The 23,689-nt window shown below is 36.2% G+C and overlaps 1 protein-coding gene across 4 annotated transcripts in view; it reads left to right on the top strand.

The window, feature by feature from the left end:
* Positions 1–6,132, top strand: part of LOC5579251 (kazrin) — a 330,370-nt gene extending 324,238 nt beyond the window's left edge. For 2 of the 4 annotated variants that reach the window (XM_021840643.1, XM_021840642.1), the window contains exons 14-15: positions 3,988–4,011; positions 5,074–6,132. In XM_021840643.1, coding sequence (XP_021696335.1) covers positions 3,988–4,011; positions 5,074–5,520 — 471 coding nt within the window. In that variant the 3' untranslated portion in view covers positions 5,521–6,132. Of the gene's footprint in view, positions 1–3,681; positions 3,855–3,987; positions 4,012–5,073 lie in introns of all 4 variants that reach the window. The other 2 variants (XR_002499542.1, XM_021840644.1) reach the window with 2 other exon arrangements.
* The last annotated feature ends 17,557 nt before the right edge of the window (positions 6,133–23,689 follow it).

The following is a 23,689-nucleotide window of genomic DNA, read 5'->3' as shown; positions in this document are numbered from 1 at the left end:
TCATCAATGGCGTCTTGAATAGACCACGAGCTTGGCAGCATCGACAAAATCAATAATTTTTCTTTCCTTGTCGTGGCTAGATTCGAGAACCTTTCCTTCATATTCATAATTACCTCATCGTAGTCTGTATTTTCCACATCCTCAGGTCCTAATTTGAAGAGGTTTCTTCGTACAGCTTCGTTGATTTCACGGTATTTTTTCTCGGGATAATTGACGTAACCCATCTTCGTCCATTTAATCGGAGTCACTTTTATTCCAGCTATCCCTTCGTTGAAGCGTTCGATGATGACCTTCTGGATGCACTCATCTTCTGATTGATTTGTTGAAACAGATGTCGCTGATAGTACCGTGGCAAGACTATCTGCACTTGGTACTTCTGGTAACTCCTCAGTTGTTGTCGGTGCATCTAGTAATTCCTCAGTTGTTGTTGTTTTCGAACTTCCTGCAACCTGATCCACCGATGATGTACAGATTGCCCGTTTGTCAACGTTTAAACGGCAGGACGTACAAATGCGTAAATTTGTATTCAATGTAGACATTGGAGCATAACCAGCCGCTTTCAGTTTATCTATGGTGCTTTCGGTGAGATTTCGTAGCTCTTTCGAACACTTTTTTTCTGCAAACGGCCTGCAACAGTTGAGAAAGCGACTACTCATGTTGCTCGTTAGATTTTAATAAACAAAATCACCTTTAAGTTTTTACTGACTAGTTTGGTGTCGTTTGCTGGACTGAAGAAAAATTTTACAATTAAATCTTTTATAACCATAGTGGTAGTATATTTTTAGCTTTTTCGTGAGTATGTTCATGGTATGTACCTATCATGTTTTTGATGTTGTTGAAGTTACTCGCTTTCTCCCAAATGTGATTAACAAAGTCTCTTCTCTACAAAGGCGGGTCTATACCCAGGTGTAATCAGATTTTAACTTTGTGGAGAAAACCAGCGCCGAGAAAACCGACCTGCTTTACGTATACTAGATCACCTGGGTATAGACCCGCCTTGTTCTCTACGAGGTAAACTTTTTGCAGGTAAACTAGTCGTATACCTGTATAGAAAACTTTTTTTGTAGCTTTTGTCTTCAATATTAGATTTCTTATAGGTTTCTTTTATCAAAAGGTTTCAACACTATTGAGAGGATTTTTCTTCAGTTACGTACAATAAAAAATATGACACTATCAAGACTTTAGATCACAACACTGGATCGCGTCTAACTTTCTAATAGATGCTATAATAGTTATGAATAATTAAATAAAATATCATGAAAACAACTTGTTAACCTCATGTGGTACCCTTAACAAAAAAAATCAGCAACAAACTGCGGTCCTAAAAAAAATTAACAATGAAAAAAAAAAAATTCACTAAGTGTCAAATTTGTGATAACTTTTTTGTCATAACTTTTTTGTTTATTGGCTTACCATCACCAAATTTTTGTGGTAGATAGCTAATACAATGGACCGTTTTCCTTCAAAAAATTACGTTGGTATTCCGATAGGGTTTTGAGATATTTGAGTTTTTGTGACAAAAATGATGTTTTTTAATGCAAAAAAAAAAAATTTTACTGTGTGTATTTTTTTTGGAATCTTTATTTAGTTGTCTAACTTTGTTTCTTTAGTTGTCTAACAATCGAACGAACCGTTTTTGCTGTGCAGCTTTTTGAATATTTTTGAACCATTTTCACATACACCCTTTTGAAAAGTTAGTCGTGACTCAACTTGAAGATTTGATATCGGAAAATGACGATTTAGATGGAACTGAAAAACTGTGCAAAGTTTCAGATATTTTTGAAATGGTCGATCAGAATCGACTTGCATGCCTCCGTGGAATCCCTCAACTAATAGGAAGTTGAATGCCACCGGACGCATTAAAGTTCGGTAAAAGTCTTCAGAAGAATGACGATTTCCGTAAAACTATTTTCGATCAGTCATATTCGTATTTCTAATCATGTTCATATTATCTGGAGTTGTATCCAAGTGGGCATCAAACTTCAAAATGATGCTTCCAGCAGCATATTGAGAACCATTAGATGTACTGACCACTTTATAGTGGGCTCCAAATGCTCTGGAGGTAGTGGCCAATAAGGAACGTACCTGGAACCATATCAATATGGACATCAAACTTCAAAAGTGATGCTTCCCGAAGCATTTTCAGCACTACTGGCTGGTATGTCATAACCACTCTAGGGTAGGTTCCAGGTGCCCCGAGAGATACGACCAATTCAAAACATGTCCGGAAACACGTCAAAATTGATATCGAACATCAAGGTTTACTATTTAATCACTATTTCTGAGCAACTAATTTCTATGACCACTGTATATTAGCTTCCATGTGCCCTGAGGGAAGTGGTCAATTAGGAACATGTTCGGAACCATATCAATATGGGCATCAAACATCTAGATTTTTGAAGGTGATACTTCCGGAAACATTTCCAGAACCACCGGCTGCTTCGACCACTGTTCTACGTGCACCGGGGGTTGTGGTCAAGTGCGAAATTGGTTCCATTGGAGTACCTCGAATCTTCTATACAGTGATCATAACAGCCGGTGGATCTGGAAGTGCTTTCTGAAGCATAACCTTCTAAAATCTTTATATTCGATACCCATATTGATGTAATTCTGGACATGTTTTGAATTAAGCCGCATCCTCTGGGGCACCTGGAACCTACTATAGAATGATCATGGCAGCCGGAAGCATCACCTTCAAAAATCTTGATGTTTGATGCCCATATTGATATAGTTTTAAACATGTTCCTAATTGACCACTTCCCCCAGGGCACCTGGAACCTACTATTTAGTGATCAATATGTCTAATGGTTCTGAATATGCTACCGGAAGCATCATCTTGAAATTTTATGCTCATTTGGATATAGCTCTGGATAATATATACATGATAAGAAATACAAACATGGCTGACCATATTTTCCGGAACCTGTTTTACGGAAATGGTCATTTTTCTGAAGATTTTCAACTAATCTCAATGCGTCTTACGGCATTCAACTTCCTATCAGATGTAGATTCTAGGGAAATTGTAAACATCTATACAACTTTAAACCGCACAAAATAACAAGCGACAGAAAAAATGGCATTTAGATATGACCTTGGAAAATCCGGAACATCTCCGGAGATGAGTGGTCAATATGCATGGCCGAGTAAGTTCCTAAAACAAGACCAAATTTGCCGTCGACTACTTCCAGATTCATTCGGTTTCATCTATTTTCCATAATCTTATGAAAATTTGAAATTGGGCAGAATTATGCCTATCTCAATCATTTTGCCTATCCTCTTTGGTGACAATTGACATGATGTTAATCGTTCAAGGCATAACTAATCCATTATGTTCCATTTACTTCAAAATTAATATTTCCTAAATGTTCGAAAAAGTTCAATCAGTAGATAATGAACATAAGGTATTCATACAATCAATCGGTATTAAATTTGCTACAGCAACATTAAGGTGCCTATCTAGTCACCTTGCTTGCCATAAGCCCTCACAATCGTCCTCACCGTAGAGGATCCAATCCGTTCCAGAATAATCTACCTTTTAATTTTAATATTCAATTTGCATCGCAAGTAGATCGGTGTCAGTGCTGCACCTGAACCTGAAGCGAAACGCATGCGATTGCATCCATTCCAATTTCCTATCCCTTCCTATAGTCGCCGGCTCTCAAATGCAAATACATTTCACAGGAGAAGAAAATAATCGCATAATTTATACCGAGCACACCTCATCAACTGAATGCTGTCGCTGCTGGTTGCCGGAGCTCGTATACTTTTCCGTCACCTCGCCACCATGTAAATTTTACAATTTGCATCTAGAATTTCCACCGATCGACCGCCGACCAACTAACCAGTGTAGAGCAGTAAGTCCCAACCGTGGCAATTTACCTCGCGTTTCCCAAGCACTAATTAGCATTTCCCAACCCTTCCCGTGCCTGTTTTTTTCTCGCTCCTGATTATAATCTCTCTTTCCCATCTATTCCGCATTCGACGCAGTTTTCCGCATGGAAAGGATCACAGGTAGTGTACCCCACCTTCCTTTCTCATTATTTCGTCGTCAATTTATTGTAGAAATACCAGTAGGAACCGAAAGTAAATCCTGTCTAAGTGCTTGCATTAATGACAAGGTAGGGCGTCCCAGAAATAATCATTGTTCGAAGAATCAAGGTATTATAGCATTTTTGTAGAACCAATCAGAATAACAAAAAAATATTTTAAGGTTGCGCCACACCAATTTATGAAAAATGTTCACTTCTGTTAATAAATTGTCATATTGTGACGTTTTGTGCAAAAACTTTCAAGCCCTACAATTTTTTTCGAATATTTTATTATTTGTCAATAAGTATCATTATGCATTTCAAACAACTTATAATTGATAATTGATAATTTAGTTGTCTACATAATTGTAATAGTAAAGGGGGGTCTGTAGCCTTGAGGTTATGCTTTCGCTTCATAAGCGGAAGGTCATGGATTCGATTCCCAGCCCCTCCACAAAAAACCCGTCCAGTCATAAGAAGACGCTTCACGGAGGACTGACTGTGCTTTGGGGAGCACATCCATCCTTCGTCAGTATCAGATGGTGACTGAGACAAACTGACCCTCTTCGCAGGCGCTAGCCTCACTAACAGCAGAGCTCTCGCCTACCTGCTCGGTGTGAGAGTAAAAGAGTAGGAGAGAGTGAAAGAAGATGTAAATATAGATAAGTTAAAAATAGATCTGTATCGGTAAAGAAGATACAGATCAACTGATTCCGGCACAGTAGTGGGTGGCCACGAGCACAGAGTGCCATATAAAAAAAATAGTTTATTTTCACTTTTCGATTATTTCTGGTATACCCTAATGCAGGGGGACTGAAAGGAGTATCAATTCAAATGGGAATTACTTTATTTTTCATATTTTTTTTAAGTAATTTCAAATTAAAAACTTCTCGCATGCGTTAGTTACATTGCTAACCCTCTTCAAAGACTCCATAGCCATACCGACAGCCATTCCTATCTACCTAACTCCATCTCGGCAAACACCCAACGAGAAAGCCCGACCCGAGCACTAATCAATTTTTCACGCTCTTATTCATCCGCACAGGGCTCCCTAACCAAGGCCTTCCGGATAAGTTCCAACTATAAACCCCGTGGTCCAGGCAACGGCAGTAACGGGGGAGGCTCCGATAAAAACAGCGTCTACAGTTCGACCTCCCCGACGCCGTCGTTCAGCAGCAGCGAGGGTGGCATCTATGCAGCCGTGGGAGGCCTTCATCATATCCATCATCTGCCACCTCCGACTACGGCACCGCCACCTGTTCCTTCGCAGTACGGTTCCACATGCGCTACCAACAACAGCAGCAGCAGCCCGCTATCCTCTGCAGCAGAACAGCGAGCTAGCTATCGGGTCAGTGCCCCACCGATGGACCACGCCGGCTCTTCGGCAGCTTCGTCGTCCTCGTCGATGGCCACCCTGCCCAAATACGCGCAGCACCGACGGGTGAAGAGTATTAGTGATATCGAGGTGGCCGCCTCGGCTGCACCTGGGTAGGGCCGTTGCTGCCGGGGGATGGGAAATGGAGTTTAGTTTTAGTGTCATGCCGGGCAGAAGGGAATTGACCACACAAAACACATCGGGGGATAGACGGAGGAAAGGGGATGGGGATATTTGGCCAGACGGTAGCGTTCAAATAAATATTGCTCAATATGCTGGATGTATGCACCTGGGATCGGTTCACAGACAAACGGATTTCGATATGAGATATGATAGATACATTAGGGTAAGGTGGGGCAAAAGTTCGACCTTAGTCGAATAATCAACTATTGAAACTATTAGCTACAAGTTTGATGATCGAACTTATGTCAAAATATTTATCTATTTTCAGTTATAACAGTTTTAAAATTGATTTGGCCCACCACATAGTGTTTTATTTTGTGACAAAAAAAACTGACACAATTCAGTCGTAATCAAATGGCTGAAAAATCTTAAGTGATAAATTACGAACAATCGAGTTCATCCCTTTCCTTTCAAGAAAACTTCAAGACAACAGATTTGCAGCAATTTCTTTTGAGCTAGCCTTTAGTAAAAATCAAATTGTTCAAGGAATGTCGAACAGTGCACATTGGTCCCAAAGCCATATCTAGGAAGACAAAAATGATTGCGCCTAAACCGTCAATTTAAGATATATGGTGTCTTCGGCAAAGTTTCTCCATATTTTTCAGACATTTTTTTCAGAGATGTGAAATTAGGGTGGCCCACATGGTTTACGAGATCAGCACATAAACTTTTTTGCTGACGCATTTAGGACTACACAATGTTCTACATTATTTTAGAACAACCGATTTGGAGCAACTTTGCCGAAGAATCCAAATTTCTATCTCTTATGGTTCGCGAGTTATGATATTTTTTTAACAAAAAAGTTAGGGTGGTATTGAAAAATCAGTTTTTTCTTGATAACTTTTTATACGATAATTTCTCGCAAAAACTTTGTTGCGAGCACTTTTAGAACTTTTTATTGCGCAACTTTTTGCCGAAGAAACTACTGTTCTATCTCTTATGGTTACAGAGTTATCAGAAATTTTCTTCGAAAAAATGGTTGTTTTCAAATGCCGATATCTCCGAAAGGCGCAAACGGATTTTCAATCTTTTGTCGGCATTAGAAAGATTATTTCTTTCTCTGTTTATGGTGAAAAAAAACTGTGAGAACGTTTTTTGTTTGAAAAGATTGATAAGATTTTGAAAATAATATGTTTTTAACCGAAAATTGTCTATAACTTGAAAAATATTCGAGATAGCTCTTTGGTGCCTTCAGCAAAAATGTGCAAAATTGAAAGTTCTGATAGTGTTTCATACAAGGTATTCATAAAAATCAACGCTTACTCATATATTCACCATAAACCGAATTTTATATGGAAAAGAAAGCGAAAAAAAGAAGATATTTGCTAGAACAATCGAAATAACTGTATGTATGTCATTTAAAATTGAATACACATGTATTGATATCGATCAAAGTAAGCGGAATCTAAGGAGTTAAAAAAAGGAAAATTATTTGCTGAAGCAGTTTTCAAGTGACCAAGGCCCACCTTCTGGTTCATTAACTTAGGCAGATATTTGGGATTTATATCTGGCTCTTGTTCAAGATTCATGCATTCTTCAACAGGTGAATGCTGCCCTGACTAATGCGTTGTAGCAGATTTATTGGATTTGATTGAATTGAATGGGATAAGTTGGATGCACAGATAGAATAATTGCAGATACTTCTATATTTCTATGGGAGGATATCACGGGAAGTAACGTTTTGGTATTTTGAAGAAATTCTTCAAAGTATACGTTTTGTTATCGTTTGGGGTTGATAATATAATAAACGGAACCGGTATTGAACGCATGGCCTTCTGCTTAGTAAGCCGAAGCGGTAGCAATTTATAACCAATCACGGCATAGGTTAGCTGGAAAACATTATGTCGCGTGAAATAACAAGACATCGTTTATGGATTAATGTTCCATGGATCACTGTTAAAACTGCTTCAGCAACTAACTTTCCCTAACTCCAAACATTTCGCTTTTTGTGATCGATCTTATTTCATTACATATATTTTCAATTTTAAATGACTTTACATACAGTTATTCCGGTTGTTCCAGCAAATATCTCTTTTTTTTTCGCTTTCTTTACCATACAAAATTCGGTTTATGGTGAATATATCTTTAAGCAATGATTTTTTTATGAATACCTTGTATGAAGCACTTTCAGAACATTCAATTTTGCACATTTTTGCTGAAGGCACCAAAGAGCTATTTCGAATATTTTTCAAGTTATGGACAATTTTCGGTTGAAAAACATATTATTTTCAAAATCTTGTCAATCTTTTCAAACAAAAAACGTCCTCACAGTTTTTTACACCATAAACAGAGAAAGAAATAATCTTTCTAATGCCGACAAAAGATTGAAAATCCGTTTGCGCCTTTCGGAGATATCGGCATTTGAAAACAACCATTTTTTCGAAGAAAATTTCTGATAACTCTGTAACCATAAGAGATAGAACAGTAGTTTTTTCGGCAAAAAGTTGCGCAATAAAAAGTTCTAAAAGTGCTCGGAACAAAGTTTTTGCGAGAAATTATCGTATAAAAAGTTATCAAGAAAAAACTGATTTTTCAGTACCACCCTAACTTTTTTGTTAAAAAAAAATCATAACTCGCGAACCATAAGAAATAGAAATTTGGGTTCTTCGGCAAAGTTGCTCCAAATCGGTTGTTCTTAAACATTGTAGAACATTGTGTAGTCCTAAATGCGTCAGCAAAAAAGTTTATGTGCTGATCTCGTAAACCATGTGGGCCACCCTAATTTCACATCTCTGAAAAAAATGTCTGAAAAATATGGAGAAACTTTGCCGAAGACACCATATATCTAAAATTGACGGTTTAGGCGCAATCATTTTTGTCTTCCTAGATATGGCTTTGGGACCAATGTGCAGTGGCTTTTGCTATAGCTATGCTATAGCAGAACTTTTGCTATGAATATCTTAAAAATCAATCAAATAATATTGTGAGATTTGATCAAATTTTCAATGTGAATTTCTCCTGGAGGATAGCCATTCTTTCTATGTATACTATTTATCCACAAATTGAGTCAGGAATATGATCCCGGATTAAACTAAAAAAATACCAAATCTTTCCAAAGTTTTATTCCTCAAAAAAATATAATCAGAAGTACAACTTGTCCCACACTTTATTGATAATGTCAAATCTTATACTGAGATTACTCGCTGATAGTCTACTAGAAATTTCTCTGTGAATTCTTTGAAATAGTTTCCCTAAAAATATTATTAAAAATTTCTTCGTGAAGCTCATCAAAAGTCTTTTAGAAATATTTCAAAAATACATCGCAAATTGAGTCGAAAATCCTTCTAGGTTTTTATTGCTTGCAATTCTGATTCACATCCACGGATTATACAAGAATTATCTACGAAAAGTGTTTTTAAAATATCTCTTGCCTTACAATCTTCAGAGGAAAGTTATTGATAAACCCCAGGAATACTTTTGCTTTCTAAATTAGCACAGCGGTAAATAAATTTGTCTAGGAACATTTAGCAAAATAGCAAGGGGCGAGAAAGAGATTTATTAACCTTCGGGCTGTCACGCTGTTGTACTTTGTACAACAGATGTGATTTATATGCTATATTTTTTTAATAAAGATATCTATCGACACAAAACCAAAATGTACTCCTCAAGAATCTTCTTAAGAACAATACTCAACAGTTTTTGTTAACAGTATGTCCCTTTAAAATGCGTTAAAATTAACAGTTGTACATAGAAGTCGCATAATAATGAAACTTTTGATTTAAAGATATCTCAGGAGCCTGACCACTTAGAAAGATGGCGTCTTCGGCCAAGTTGTTTAGTACCTCAAGGACTATCATTATTCTACGCAAAAGACACGAAACTTTGCCACCAGGCAGTACTAGTGGGCACGAATCTTTTGTTTTTTGGATATTTCAGGATCCTGACCATTAAAAAAGATGGCGTCTTCGGCAAAGTTGTTCAGTAGCTCGGACTGCTGATATATTTGCAAAAAAAATTTGCTTCATGCTCATAGTGAAGCCTGGTGGCAAAATTTAGAATCAACTAGCTCGATCAATGATTGCCCTTGGACTGCGAAGTGCGGCTTCATAAGTGCGAAAGTGTGAATAAAAGTGCGGGATTGCATTGAACCCTGTCGGTGTCTTCATAGCACTTATTCTTTGATTTACGAAGAATAAGTCCCCCGAAGACTCCTACCCGATTTAATGCAATTGCGCACTTTTATTAGCGTTTCCACACTTGTAAAAACTTCTGCTATAGTCCAGTGGTGAAAGAAATGCGCAATAAACGGTCAATATTCTGCAAAACAAAAGTTTCGTGCACACTACCACCACCTGATGGAAAATCTCGATTTTTTTTGGCATGAATAATGATAGCCATTGGCTTATAAAATAACTTTTCCAAAGACGCCATCTGTTTAAGTGGTCAGGCTCCTGATATATCTGAAAAAGAAAAGTTCCATGTTTACTAGCGCTGCCTGGTGGCAACGTTTTGAATCAACTGCCGTTAGTCTATCAACTGATAGTTGTTGAGCTACATAACAAATTTGCCAAAGACACAATTTTTCTAAGAGATCAGGTTCCTGAGACATCCGCAAAACAATTTCACGCGCACTAGCGCCGCCTGGTGGCAAAATTTTGAATGGCTTGGCTTAAATAATGCTCTTGAGCTACTGAACAAGTTTACCAAAGGCGGCATCCTTCTGAGTTGTCAGGATCCCGAGATATCCACAAAACAAAAATTAGATGCCCATTAGCGCCGCCTGGTGGCAAAATTGCTCGAATTTCTGGGCTCAACTGATGATAGCCCTTTAACTACTGAACAACTTTGCCAAAGACGCCATCTTTCTAAGTGGTCAGACTCCAGAGATATTTGCAAAACAAAACTTTCATGCACATTAGTGCTGCCTGGTGGAGGAATTCCGAAGCTGAATAATCACCGCATTTCAGCCCTGGATCTCCTAAACAGTTTTGTCGAAGATGGTTTTTCTTTATTTAATCTTGATTGCGAGGTTTTACACGTTGAACATGAAATACCATGGGTGATGTACAAAGTACAACGCGCGACAACAGAAAGGTTAAGATTTTCATTTATTAAGAAAATTGTAATGATCTTCCTTGAAACATTCCTTTAGATATAGTTTTATCGGTAATTGGCAGAATCCAGAGCGGAATTAGAAATAATTAAATTTATTAGAGATGTTTTATTTATTATGAAAACATTCACCCTAGGTAGAAAACATAATCACTTATCTCTCAGTGTTCCGTTGTTCGTATGTTGTTTTTACCTTCCTCAATAAGTTGTTGTTTTTCTTTTCTTCGTATCACGCTTTCTTGAGGAATTTTGTACAAAAATCTTTTAATAGTTCAAAAAGCAACGCGTAAGAGAATCTAAAGAAAAAGGGTCTAGGAGTTTTGAAAAATTACAGAATTCTTATACGTGTGATCCCTGATTTTTAGATTTTACAGCTAGATACAACAAAAAGTAATGATTCCACCAGCTCAACCGCTCAACATTGTTCATTAGAAAGGATGAAAGAAAAAGAACAAGAATTTTTGTAGTAAATCCTACAAAAATCACCAAAGCTTTTCTATGCAGTGATTTCTGGAAAACTCTTCGATGAAGCTCTGGTAAGTTTTCCTGAAGAATCCTAGAATGACATCCCAAAGGAAACAAAAATATAATCTTCTGAAAAAACCGGAAATGTTTTGAATTTTTGTAAAAAAAACATAAAGGATTGCTTTATTTTCTGTGAAAAAAAAAAATCAGGTGTATCTGCGGAGAACTTCTTTGAGAAATCGCTTGAAACATTCTTCCATTTGAATCCTGTTTAATGGAGGGGCTTCAATGTTTTACCATAATAAAGTATTCAAATCACTATGTTTTTCAATATTTTTGCACCATTTTTACACAAGTTCTCAAAAAACTCTTCTACTTCTAGAACCTGTGTCCATTTTAATCATTGGTCTTCAGGACCCGGAGATATTTCGAAAATCCTTGGGAGACCGACGCGTAGCCATAACTTACTTTAATATCTTAGACTACAGATGTATCCTCTTGTTCGGTTATTCACTTTGCGAAATAATATGTTGACAAGAGTCTGTTGAAAGAAAATGAAGCGATTTGATGCGACCATTTTTAAGATATTTATAAGCATTTTTATTAGTGGCACCGGACAGAGTCGTAAGAAGATCTTGAAAACTTCAGAAAACATCAAATTATCGATTTCTTGGAGATTACTAAACCGATTTGTTCGATTTTTCAGAGAAGCTTTGTATAACCTATATTTAACTTTTTTAATAAATTGACTAAAACAAAATGGGGAATGTCGGTCCCCCCAAGGAACTTCGGAATATCTTCAAAATCACATGACTGATCATTGATAACGATACAGTTTCTAAAAATTTGAGGAGTTTCTGGGAACTGATGAAAAATGGTGCAAAAAGAAAAAAAAAAACTTCATAGCGATTTGAATATTTTTAAGGTAAAAAACAGCAACTGCTGATAGAGGGGTTAATTGCTTATAAAAATCTTGTGGAATATTGGGAGGAACCCTTTGAGTAACACCTGGAAGATTTTTTTTTTTGCTGAAAGTCCTGGATATTTTTTCATGAGTTTAAAAAAAAAACTTTAAAGAATTTTTGAAAGATTCTGAAGAGAATCTTTAGGAAGAACCTCAAAGGATGTTGGTAAACTCTCTGAATAATTTGTGAAAATAATCCTTGTTTGGTGATCTTGAAGACAATTTTGGTGAGACTCCTAGAATTCCATGAAGAAATTGTCAGCTATTCCACAAAGTCTTAGACAAATTATTATTGAGCAGCTGCATGATATTTTAAACTAACACAATTAGACTTTATATGTAATAAGCAACTAGAGGACCTTCCCGGAGAAATTTTTAAAAGAATTAGTATTCTTTGGCGGAATCCTTCAAAAGATGTTTTAACAATTTGATAGAGATTATTCGAGAAATTTACTGGTAAAACGAGAAAATCGAAGAAAGCTTCAAGAAAAACCGTTTGAATAAGAGAAGGTAGCGACCGTGATTGCTTTATGTTATTCTTGTTTGTGGCTATAGCGGTCATGCGACTTAAAGGTAAAGGGAGTCTATAGAAGATTTTATGCAAATGATGGAAATGAAAAGGTAGATAGGCGTCGCAAGGGAGCGACAAGAATGAAATTTTTTAATTAGGTGTTGAAAATTGAGCATGCCATTTTAAAGTCAGTAAGCATCGAAGCGTCCTGTATTCTATCTAGCTTCTCTACTGGAGAAGGGTTGGCTCAAAACTTTTGAGCTATGCTACTAACACAAGCCAAAAACAGGAGGCTTCAATGTGCTCTTACACTGCCGGCAATCAACGGAACGGTTCTATCGATTGATGACTGATATTGGGAATTAACACGCAGTCAGAGATTGTTTGTCTCTATCATGTGAGCTCTTCCTGTTCTGTTGAATAATGACTACTAATCTCAGGAATATTTGTTGTGGTAATACTAGGAGGTAATAACTGGTAAAAGAGTTCTCGGAGAAAACATTGAAAATGTACGAAAATATTCATGAAGAAATCCCCGGGGGCATTTTCAGAAATTCCTCTCAGAAGCACATGGTTCAATACCTGAAAAGTTCGTGGAAGAATCACAAGGGATATTCCTCGTGAGTTCTTTCGTAGAATTCTTGAAGGATTTTTTTATTGGATTAACCGAAGAATTAATATTTTCCATAGTGAAATTTGAAATTTGCAAGCATCATGTTGATACTGTGTACAAAAAAAAAACAACAGCGCGACTACAAGCATAACTAACTAACTAACATAACGTAACTAAAATCATTTGCGGTATGAACTCTTTCGAAACGCATATTTCAGTGCAGGATAGTATGCTATTTCATGACGGAATGGCGTGATGAAAAACAACTTGTTATAATGAAAATTTGTAAAAAGTATATCATTGGGAACGTAATGCCAAGAAGCAGAAGTGAATTAATGAGGAGAATATGTACCACAATTATTCTGGATTTTGATCAGGACAGAAATTGAAGCTGAAAAAAATTATGATGTGTTTTTCCGAATCACAAACATTTATTAAATGCCATACCATCCGTTTGTCTTGAACCAGTTCCAGTAAAGAAAATTTTGAACCAGCAAATCGTTCTGCATTTATCTAGATAGACATTCCAAATACTATGCTGCTCTATATCCTCTGTATTCTCCACGAAACAACAAAAAAATCACATCACATGTTCGTATCACCGAGATCCACAGCTCAACCACTTCTACCAGTAGAACTGTAGCATGAAATCTATGAAAGATAGTTTTTGTCATTTTGCTTTACTCAGAATAGGCACGCGTGTCGAAATCCATGTGTGATAACAATGAAATAGATCTGAATCCCACGCTGCGTCCCACCATCGTTGCAAAATTTTATTTTAATCCACGTGCTGTGGTTCACCGCTGTGCAGAAAATGATCGTTTTTGGTGGCCGTAAAAAGCAAATAAATCGTTCGATTAAAGCAGAACGAATCGATTCTAGAACAAATAACCTACAGTTGGCAAACAGCGCATTAATCAACATATCACTCATCCCACAAGAACCAACAACAAATAGAGCATATTCATGCATTAGCGATTATCATTTCCACAAATTTCATTTCGATTGATCAACAACGTTTGTATATCAAACCAAATAGATGTTCAGCAAATGTCGAAAAAAAAATCTATAAGCAACAAGTATTATGTGGAACAGGAACAGCTGATCAAATATGATGCGCCTATTTAAAAAAAAAACTATATTCTTGTAAGCGATATTACCAATGAGGGATTTTTAAGAGCTATTGAACACGAATTGAACAGAAAGAATGACACACAGTTGTGAAAACAAAAATGGATAATCAACAAACTATTGTTCCAATAAGCGTCAAAAACATTAACTATAGTGGCTCAGTGGCAGAACTAAATAGATATAGAATAATTTGTACCAAACTCAAAGAAATCAATGATAGTCAAAGTATAACGTGATCAAGAAAGATAATAGTAGGAAGTAACGAACTTGATATTCAACCAAACCATTCCAAATATTTATTAGTGTAACTTATTGTAATCTAGCTCTAAATACAGATGAGTAGTGAGGCAAGATATTCTCATGTAATTTATATAAACTAATATCTGAAAAGCTCATGTAAGAATGAAATAAAGTATTTGTATCAATTCGAATGAAAAATCTTCGTTTTATTTGATTCATATTTTATGGCCTGTCGGTATAAAGTGATCCCTTACCGCCTTTGGTTAGGATGACATAGGTAACTGATTTATGAGATGCAGTCAAGTTCTTCAAATAAGTTGTGGGCCTCGTAGTCGTGCGGGTAGTGTCACTAGGTATTACGCCGCATCGTGCTAAGGAGTGTGGGTTCGATTCCCCCGCCTCAGACCGGAAAACTTTTCGTCAGGAATGTTTTTCGACAGTTTCACTGGGCTGTTCAATGCTAGTCCATTGTCTAGTGTGGTGTTTTCCTTCAAAGGGCCAAATGCCCACAGGGGAAGCATTAACGTGTCCGTGTCTTTAGTAGGTATTTCACAATTTGCTGATGAGAAGACTGCATGCAAATCTTTTGTATTAAACATGTTGTGTGATCTGGAGTGTGAGTCTCCATTACTCATTACTCACACAGCATTATAACTTTTAATTTCAATTAAATAAGATTTTTTCTCACAATATTTTTTAATGCCTTTATTAGCTTTATTACAAACATTGATTCAATTCTTATGTCTAGGCGTTCTGTGTTAGGCAATACAATCATGGTAAAACTAGATTAAGAAAATATTAATAATAATAACTATAATGATAATAAACCCATGATGTTATCCACTATATATGCTTGAGAGATATTATCGTTATTCAAAACATAATGCACACTTTTTTATTTTATTATTAGTTTATCGTGAACAAGCTTTGAACTAAATTTAATTTATTATATTATTAAGATTTTTAATTTATCCAGAATTAGAAAACAGCCGTAGAATAGAAATTCATTAGAGTGTATGAAATACAAGTAGTCTGCCTGTTTCTTGTTAGATGGTCACTTACGGTTCCATAAAAGACTCAAGCGCTCTCCATCGGTAGATAGCGTAACTAAGCGTATCACAGTTTAGAAGCGTATATCTCTTTACACTGAAATCAATTTCATAGTGTTAACTTTCGGAATCATTACATGCTAGGTTAGGATGGGGCTTATTTCCAAAAATCTTTCGTAGTCAGGATTTACAAAGTGGAAAATGATCATCGGTCCCAAAATAACATCCTGTGAAAAAATGAGAATTTTTGGTAAAGGTTTAGAGGTGGCGCAAAGGGCGTATGTGCAGTTTTCCCATTTTAGTGAACTCTGAACAATTTTGGTATGCTTTTTAGCTTGTTTTGGTGATTTTAAGACCCTCAAGGGCAAAAAATCACCTCAAAATTGCGATATCTCCACTCCTTTAGATGATATTTGACGAAATATATTTTATGCATGCGTTTTTTGGCCCTTGAATAGGTTACAATGACTGATTACTATGAACCCGAATAAGAATAGCTGGGGAGGATTCCTATCCTTGTAGAATGGAACAAAGAGTAAAGAAGAATGATAGAAAGAACAAAGAACACAGAAGAATGTAAGGTGGGGTGGGTTAAACAGGGGGGAGAGTGTAACTGATGATATTATATTAGAACCAACTATGGAGCCGTGAAAATATCTCGGTTGGATGTATGAGATGTGATTATATGCAAGTTTAACACTCATTTAGTATTTTAGAATGTCCATTTGATATAACTCCAACAATTGCTTTTATAATCTGAAAGAAATTACAGAGGGGCCCAAATCCATACAGGCTCAAAATCTGGACAAACGAAAATGCAGATTAAGTTCAATACATCGTTCTACATCTGTATTTGAAATCGATGTGTATGAACAACAGCAGAAGGAAAAAAAATCGGTAGTCAAAATTCAAATAAGTGCACGAGCTTCTCTCAAATAAAACCAAAATTAAGTCGTCACAGTTCTGAAACATATTTTTAGGACAGAGCTACATGAAGGAATTTTCAAAGGATGTCCTATGTATATATAAATAATTATATAAATTAGTTATGAATTTAATAGATACTGCGTTAGGCTGAATTTCCAGGATGTAAATTTTGCAACGGTCCCTTTCGATATATTGCTATCATCATTCAGAAAAAAACAACCAAACGATTATTGAACTAAAGCAGTAAAGTGACGTGCATTTATCAATATCTACCAGGAGAATAATGATGAAATTTCGCATGGAATTAAGGACATTTTAGCCGTTATTGAAATTTTTCCATAAAGTTCAATAAAGTTGCAATAAGTTCCAATAAAATCGTATACATGGGTCGAAAACAAGAGATGTTAAAAATTGGTGCTCTTCCCCTGCTTGAAGAAAAATTGCTCGAAATATTTCTGAAGTAGGTAATACTAAATAGAAGTCAAGGGGTCGGACCTGGTGTAGTGGTTAGAACACACACCTTTCACGCTGAGGATCTGGGATCGAATCCCACCCCCGAGAAAAAAAATGAAAAAAATGAAGTCAATAAATATAATCATCGTTTTCTAGATTCCTCAGTTACGCTCAAGACATCACTAGTTTCACCCTCCCACCTGTTTAACCCACCCCACCTTACATTCTTCTGTGTTCTTTGTTCTTTCTCTCATTCTTCTTTGCTCTTTGTTCCATTCTACTAGCATAGGAATTCTCCCCAGCTATTCATATGCTAATTCGGGTTCATATTAATCAGCCAGCGTAACCTATTCAATGGCCAAAAATCGCATGCATAATATATATTTCGTCAAATATCATCTAAAGGAGTGGATATATCGCAATTTTGAGGTGATTTTTTGCCCTTGAGGGTCTTAAAATCACCAAAACAAGCTGAAAAGCATACCAAAATTGTTCAGAGTTCACTAAAAAGGAAAAACTGCACTTACGCCCTTTGCGCCACCTCTAAACCTTCACCAAAAATTCTCATTTTTTCACAGGATGTTATTTTGGGACCGATGATCATTTTCCACTTTGTAAATCCTGACTACGGAAGATTTTTGGAAATAAGCCCCACCCTAATGCTAGGTCTGAAGCAGCAGATAACAAAAATCGAGAGCATCGGATTAATTCTCGCAAGAGATCAGTATTTAAGTTATATTCTTATAATTTGTATTTGTATTTATTGTTAGCTATTGTGTAAGATAATTTGCTGTTTATACAAATTTTTGTCCAACTCAAGGAAAAACAGTTTTAGGATTAGATTACATTGGCTAACAAAGCTTTCAGCAAAATCAGAAAGCATATGAAAAAACCGAATTTAGTACTATACCAAGTAATTCCACTAGAGTTTGTATCCTTTGAAAGATACGCGTATTTCGACCCCAACTGTAAGGCCGTCTTTAGTGTCGTGTCGTGTAAGTCGAGTCTAGTACACGACACTGAAGACGGCCTTACAGTTGAGGTCGAAATACGCGTATCTTTCAAAGGATACAAACTCTAGTGGAATTACTTGGTATAGTACTAAATTCGGTTTTTTCATCTACTTATAGATATTCTACTAAACGGCTCGAATATTTATTATTATTAAAATCAGAAAGTTTTATTACATTTTTCGCTATTTTCCATACAAAAAAAATATATGGAAATTCAATTTTTTGGCGTATTTCAGCCAATACAATATATACAGTCACCGCCTACAGAAAGTTCGCAAAATTACATGTTGTTAAAAACAAACTGTGCCAAAATTCAACGGTTTCTTTTACGTGTGACGCATTTTTCAGTTTAGTGACGAAATTTCTGGAACAACAAACAAAAATAACAAATGTTGCTAAAGGATATTAATTTGATTGCGTTGTCACGGTGCTCCCCAGACTGATCCCAGACTACTTTAAAAACCTTAGCTTACAATTGTATGCTACTATCTGTTCTTATTTGTTGCATCTAATTTTTCAATCTTTTTGATCCAGTCTAACTCTGTTGTACAGTACAATCACAGAGAACAGACGTTCATCTTAACTCGTCAGTGTGTGTAAAGCATTGTACTGGTCATTTCAAAGTATGTCGTTATGCTCCTGTTACGCGACGCTATCGTCAGATTAAGTAGGCTACAAATTTGCCGCTTATTACATTTTGGCGCTAGTGTCGATATCAAAAATTGCCACTTATCGCTAGCGTAGCTTAGTGTGCTAATGCGTCACTAGCGACATCGTGTTGGCGATACGAGTTTGTATGTCGGGCTGTCTACGTTGGCGGCGCTTATGGTTGATTCGAACCTTTACACATGGTTTTGATGAATTTTTGTTCGAGTCTCCATGTCTGTTCTCCGTGGGACAAACTTCATCAATGAAATTCCAGTATAAAGCGTGTCGTGTGAACAAAGAGAAGAATACTTGAAAGATGTTAATGAAAAGTAGGAATTATCCAATATTCTTCTTCATCTTCTTTTTTCTTCTTGGCATTACGTCCTCACTGGGACAGAGCCTGCTTCTCAGCTTATTATTCAATGAGCACTTTTACAGTTATTAACTGAGAGTTTTCCATGCCACACTTTCCATTTTCGCATTTGTATATCGTGTGGCAGGTACCATTATACTCTATGCCCAGGGAAGTCAACATTGGCGTAGGAACAGAAGGGGCCAGGGGGGCCTGGTCCCCTCCCGAATCGTCCAGGTCCCCCCTCAGATATTTTGATGATAATAAAAAAAAATAACATGGAGTAAAATTTTCTGAATGAATGTACATGACTCTTGTGATTGACAGAATGTGTTACAACTATAGTGAGAAAACATTGTTTGTCTCATACAGCATCAGCGTGGTGGTTCTGATTTCGGTAAATAACTTAACAGCCGGTCGTGTCGATCGGTTACTGTTAGAACTGGCTTCGTGTTGTATGCGATAAACGCACTATTACGACCGTTTTCCAAAAAACTTATTGTTTCTGAAATTGTTTGATTATTTTCTATTAGATTTGTAGCAAAATTTTTCTGAAACTTTTCGATATTCTTTGTAGAATTTTAGTATAATAAATTTCCTCAAGAAATATTAAAGCATGGCTTCAGAACTCCTCTTGGTGGACATCCATTACTTCTATGTTTTTTTTTATTAACACAGAATATTAGAATATTTTTCATTAACATAGAATATTTACCTTTAAATAGTTTTCTCAAAAAAATTATTACAAGTTCTACCGCGAAGTTCATCAACAGTCCTTAAGACATATTTCCAAAATACATCACAAATTGCATCAACAATTCTTCTATGTTTTTTTTCTAGAAATTTTGATTCCAATCAACGGACTATTCTAGAATTGAAAAGAAAATTGTTTTTAAAATGTCTGTTGCCTTCGAGGAAGTGTTTCCTGCCCCTGGGAAGGGGGAAAGGTTCAATTAAGATATTCAAAAGGAAATTTGTATTGATCTTCCTTAAGGTGAAACAACTCGGAATCTAAAGATGGCAGCACAATGGCCGACTTGTGCCCCTACTCACGTTTCTAAAGGCACTAAAATGTAGGCTAAAATAGTTGGCAAACTAAACTAACTAAAATAGTTGGTAAACGTTTCTGATCTTCTTATTTTAGGCTTCTGATAGTGCACTAATCCAAAATAAAAAGTGCATTGTTGTTGGATACCTTCTTCGCGAGATTTGTGCCTTTGATTTTTAGTGCAATTTTAGAAGTTGATTCCAAACTGTTTCACCTTAAAACACTTCTTTAGAAACAATTTTACCAAGCATTGTCAGAATCCATATTCCAGGCTTCCTGGAAGAATTCTAGAAAACTAGAAGTCAAGGAAGGATAGATTTCAAGGATAATTTCTAAAGAATATTCTGATGGAACTTCTTGAGAAATATGCTTGATTTGTTAATTAATTAGAGAGATTTTTACAAGGGCTTACCAGATGGTACCAGCACAGACAAACAGACGTAACAGCTACACCTATTATCAATTCAAAACATAGTCCCGCAAACGTTAACGCCCAATGCTAAAAACACTGAATTTGGCCAACCATGAACTAGGTGTTGGTAGTGTGCAAACGTCAAACTTGAACAAAAACGATACGTGCGCCGCGATTGGCCCGTCGGCCAACTACCAAATAATAGAATTGAGCGCTATTCTGCTGTACGATGAAAATAATTCGAGTGTTACGTCTGTTTGTCTGTGGTACCAGCTTACATGAAGTTACACAAAAGTGAGTACGATTCGCACAAAATCGAGCATTTTTGACCAACACGTCATGTGTGCAATTTCCACACATCCTGAAAACTTGCTGCTCTGTTGATACTCTGTTGACTAGCAAGTCGTACGGCTGTTTGTTGAAAGATCAAAAGATTGTTCTTAAGACAAAGTTAAGTGGATAGAGACATTTTACACATTTGTTACATTTGGTTTGAATGCCCTTAATGTGATTTTTGAAAGTTAAATTTTTATTCTGCATAAGCCCTAGATACTTCACTTCATCTGACCAATTTATTGGAAGGTTTTAATTGAACAAGTATGAAGAAAAAATATCCAAACTTTTATGCAATCTACTACAGATCCGTCCTTTGGCGGAAAGACCTGTGTCATCCACAAACAAAGATTCCTGAGTTAACTCAGGTAAGTCAGATGTGAAAACATTGTATAATATTGGTTCCAAAATGCTGCCTTGTGGAACACCAACTCTCACAAGAAGTCTTTCAAACTTGGAGTTCTGATAATTTACCTGAAGTGTACAATTTGACAGATAAATTTGAATTATTCCAACAATGTACGTGTGAAAATTAAAGTTTTTTTTTTTATTTTACGATCAAGCCTTCATGCCAAACACTGTCGAATGCTTTTTCTATGTCTAGAACAGCATGACCAGTAGAAAAGCCTTCAGATTTGTTGGAACAAATCAAGTTTGTTACACGTAAAAGTTGATGAGTGGTCGAATGTTCATGTCGGAATCCGAACTGTTCATTGGTAAAAATTGAATTTTCGTTGATGTGGACCATCGTTTTGTCCAAAATGACCTTATCAAAAAGTTTAGTGATAGAGGAAAGCCAGTTGATAGGACGATAGCTGGAAGCTTCTGCAGGATTGCTGTCCGGTTTTAAAATTAGAACAACCTTAGAATTTTATCCATTTGTCAGGAAATATGCCAACTGAAAGCATTTGATAAATATATCAACCAAAAATGATAAGCTACTCTTCAAATGTTTCTTGATGAGGATGTAGAAAATTCCATCAGCGCCAGGGGCTACATATTTTTAATAATAGTTCTCACTTCGTCCAAATCAGCCTCCCAGGAATTTTGGAAAAACGTTCTCTTGATTGAGAATGCTTTTGAAGTCCTGAGTAACTTGATTTTCCAATTAGACTAATGAGTCCTAAATTGCAATTATGCGCGCTTTCAAATTGTCTAGCAAATTTTCGAGCTTTTCCGCAATTAGTTAGTAATAATTTGTTTTGCTCTTTCAAAGCCGGAATTGGCATCTAAGGTTTTTTTTTTCTAAATTTTTTGACAATTTACAAAGAGTCCAAGAAATTTTATTATCATTTTTTTTTTTCTTAATTGAGAAAACCGTTTTCAATTTCTTCTTGCAGATTCTGCCGTATTATTTTCATAGCAGGATCGCGAGTGCGCTGATATTGCCTTCTCACGTTTTCAAGACGGATTCAAGTTTAAGTTTAATCACGGATTCGAATTTTACTTCACATTTTGGTATTGCAATGCCCCTTGCTTCAACTTAGGAATTCGTTAAAGTTTCAATAGCATTGTCTGCATCAAGTTCAGTTTGTAAAGAAATGTTTACATCAAGATTACTATCAATATATGTATCATTTATATTCCAGTCGGCTTGAGAATTGCTTCATGGAATATTTAGAACATTTAGAATGTAACAAGGACATGATCAGAATCAAAATCAGCGTGAGTAATCAGTTGGCATCGAAGGAGACTAGAGTCGGTTAAGACCAAATCAATCGTAGAAGGGTTTCTAGAAGAGGAAAAATAAGTAGGGCTATCAGGGTATTGAATTGAGAAATATCCTGAAGAGCATTGCATCAAACAAAATTCTGCCGTTGGAATTACTTCGCCAATTATTCCATGAACGATGTTTTGCATTAAAGCCAGCAATGACAAAAAAATGACTTATTGCGAGTCAATTTCCGCAAGTCGTTTTGAAGCAAATTAAATTGATGCCCAGTACTTTGAAAAGGCAAATAGGCAGCAATGACAGTATAATTTCCAAGCAATGTTTCAACAGAAACATCCAAAGTTTAAAAAACTTTGGTTTCAAATGACGAAAACAGTTGATGTTGTATAAGGCAATCTGACGTTTAATCACCCTTCTCTTTCCTGCTCACGCACGCATATGGATTGTTTTCATACGGAAACCGTTTCCGTATGAAAACAACAAACAAAAAATCCCATATGATCTTGTTGCTGGAAAGAGATGGGTGCGAGAGCCTTATACGCCTATGAATGATAATAGTAACTCCACCACATGCTCCATCAATCGATCATTACGATAAATAAAAAGGTTTAGATCCCTTTGAGTTTGGATTCAGGTTTCAAATAAGTTTCACCCAACAAACATTTTTGCTGAATAAGAGCTGAACAAATAATTCTAAAGCTTATTTCAGTTCAACAAACTATTGTTCAGCTACTAATGTTTCTTGGGCAGTAATAACTGCTATATGTATGTTATTAGCTGTTATAAAACTGAACAGCTCGTCCTCCATACCATTCAACGAACGAGCAGTCCAATTTAAAATATATAAAAAAAATATTTGGATCCATTAGAGAACCGTTATCCGATAACAATTTTATCAGTAAATTTTAAACCAACTTGGACTGCGTCAGCCATAGTGATGGTTTTGAACATTGCATCAATCGTTTCATTCAATTGTTCAATTAAAAAAAATCAGAGGCAGACGATTCACTAAAAGTTAATGCATTTTCTGATGAGTTTTTGTAGGACGAAATACGACGAAATACGAGTTGCCTGCAGTGGCAGGGGTTTTTCCATATGATTTGAAACAATTATAACGAAGGAAGATAATTTGAAGGAGAAGATTCGAAACTACCTGTTACAATATTGGCAAATTTGTTGAGGAAATTTCTGATGGACTTTCAGAAATCAGAAACGTTTAT

The sequence above is a fragment of the Aedes aegypti genome, chromosome 2, assembly GCF_002204515.2.
Source record: "Aedes aegypti strain LVP_AGWG chromosome 2, AaegL5.0 Primary Assembly, whole genome shotgun sequence".
NCBI lineage: Eukaryota > Metazoa > Arthropoda > Insecta > Diptera > Culicidae > Aedes > Aedes aegypti.
This window is presented reverse-complemented; position numbering and strand designations above follow the sequence as displayed.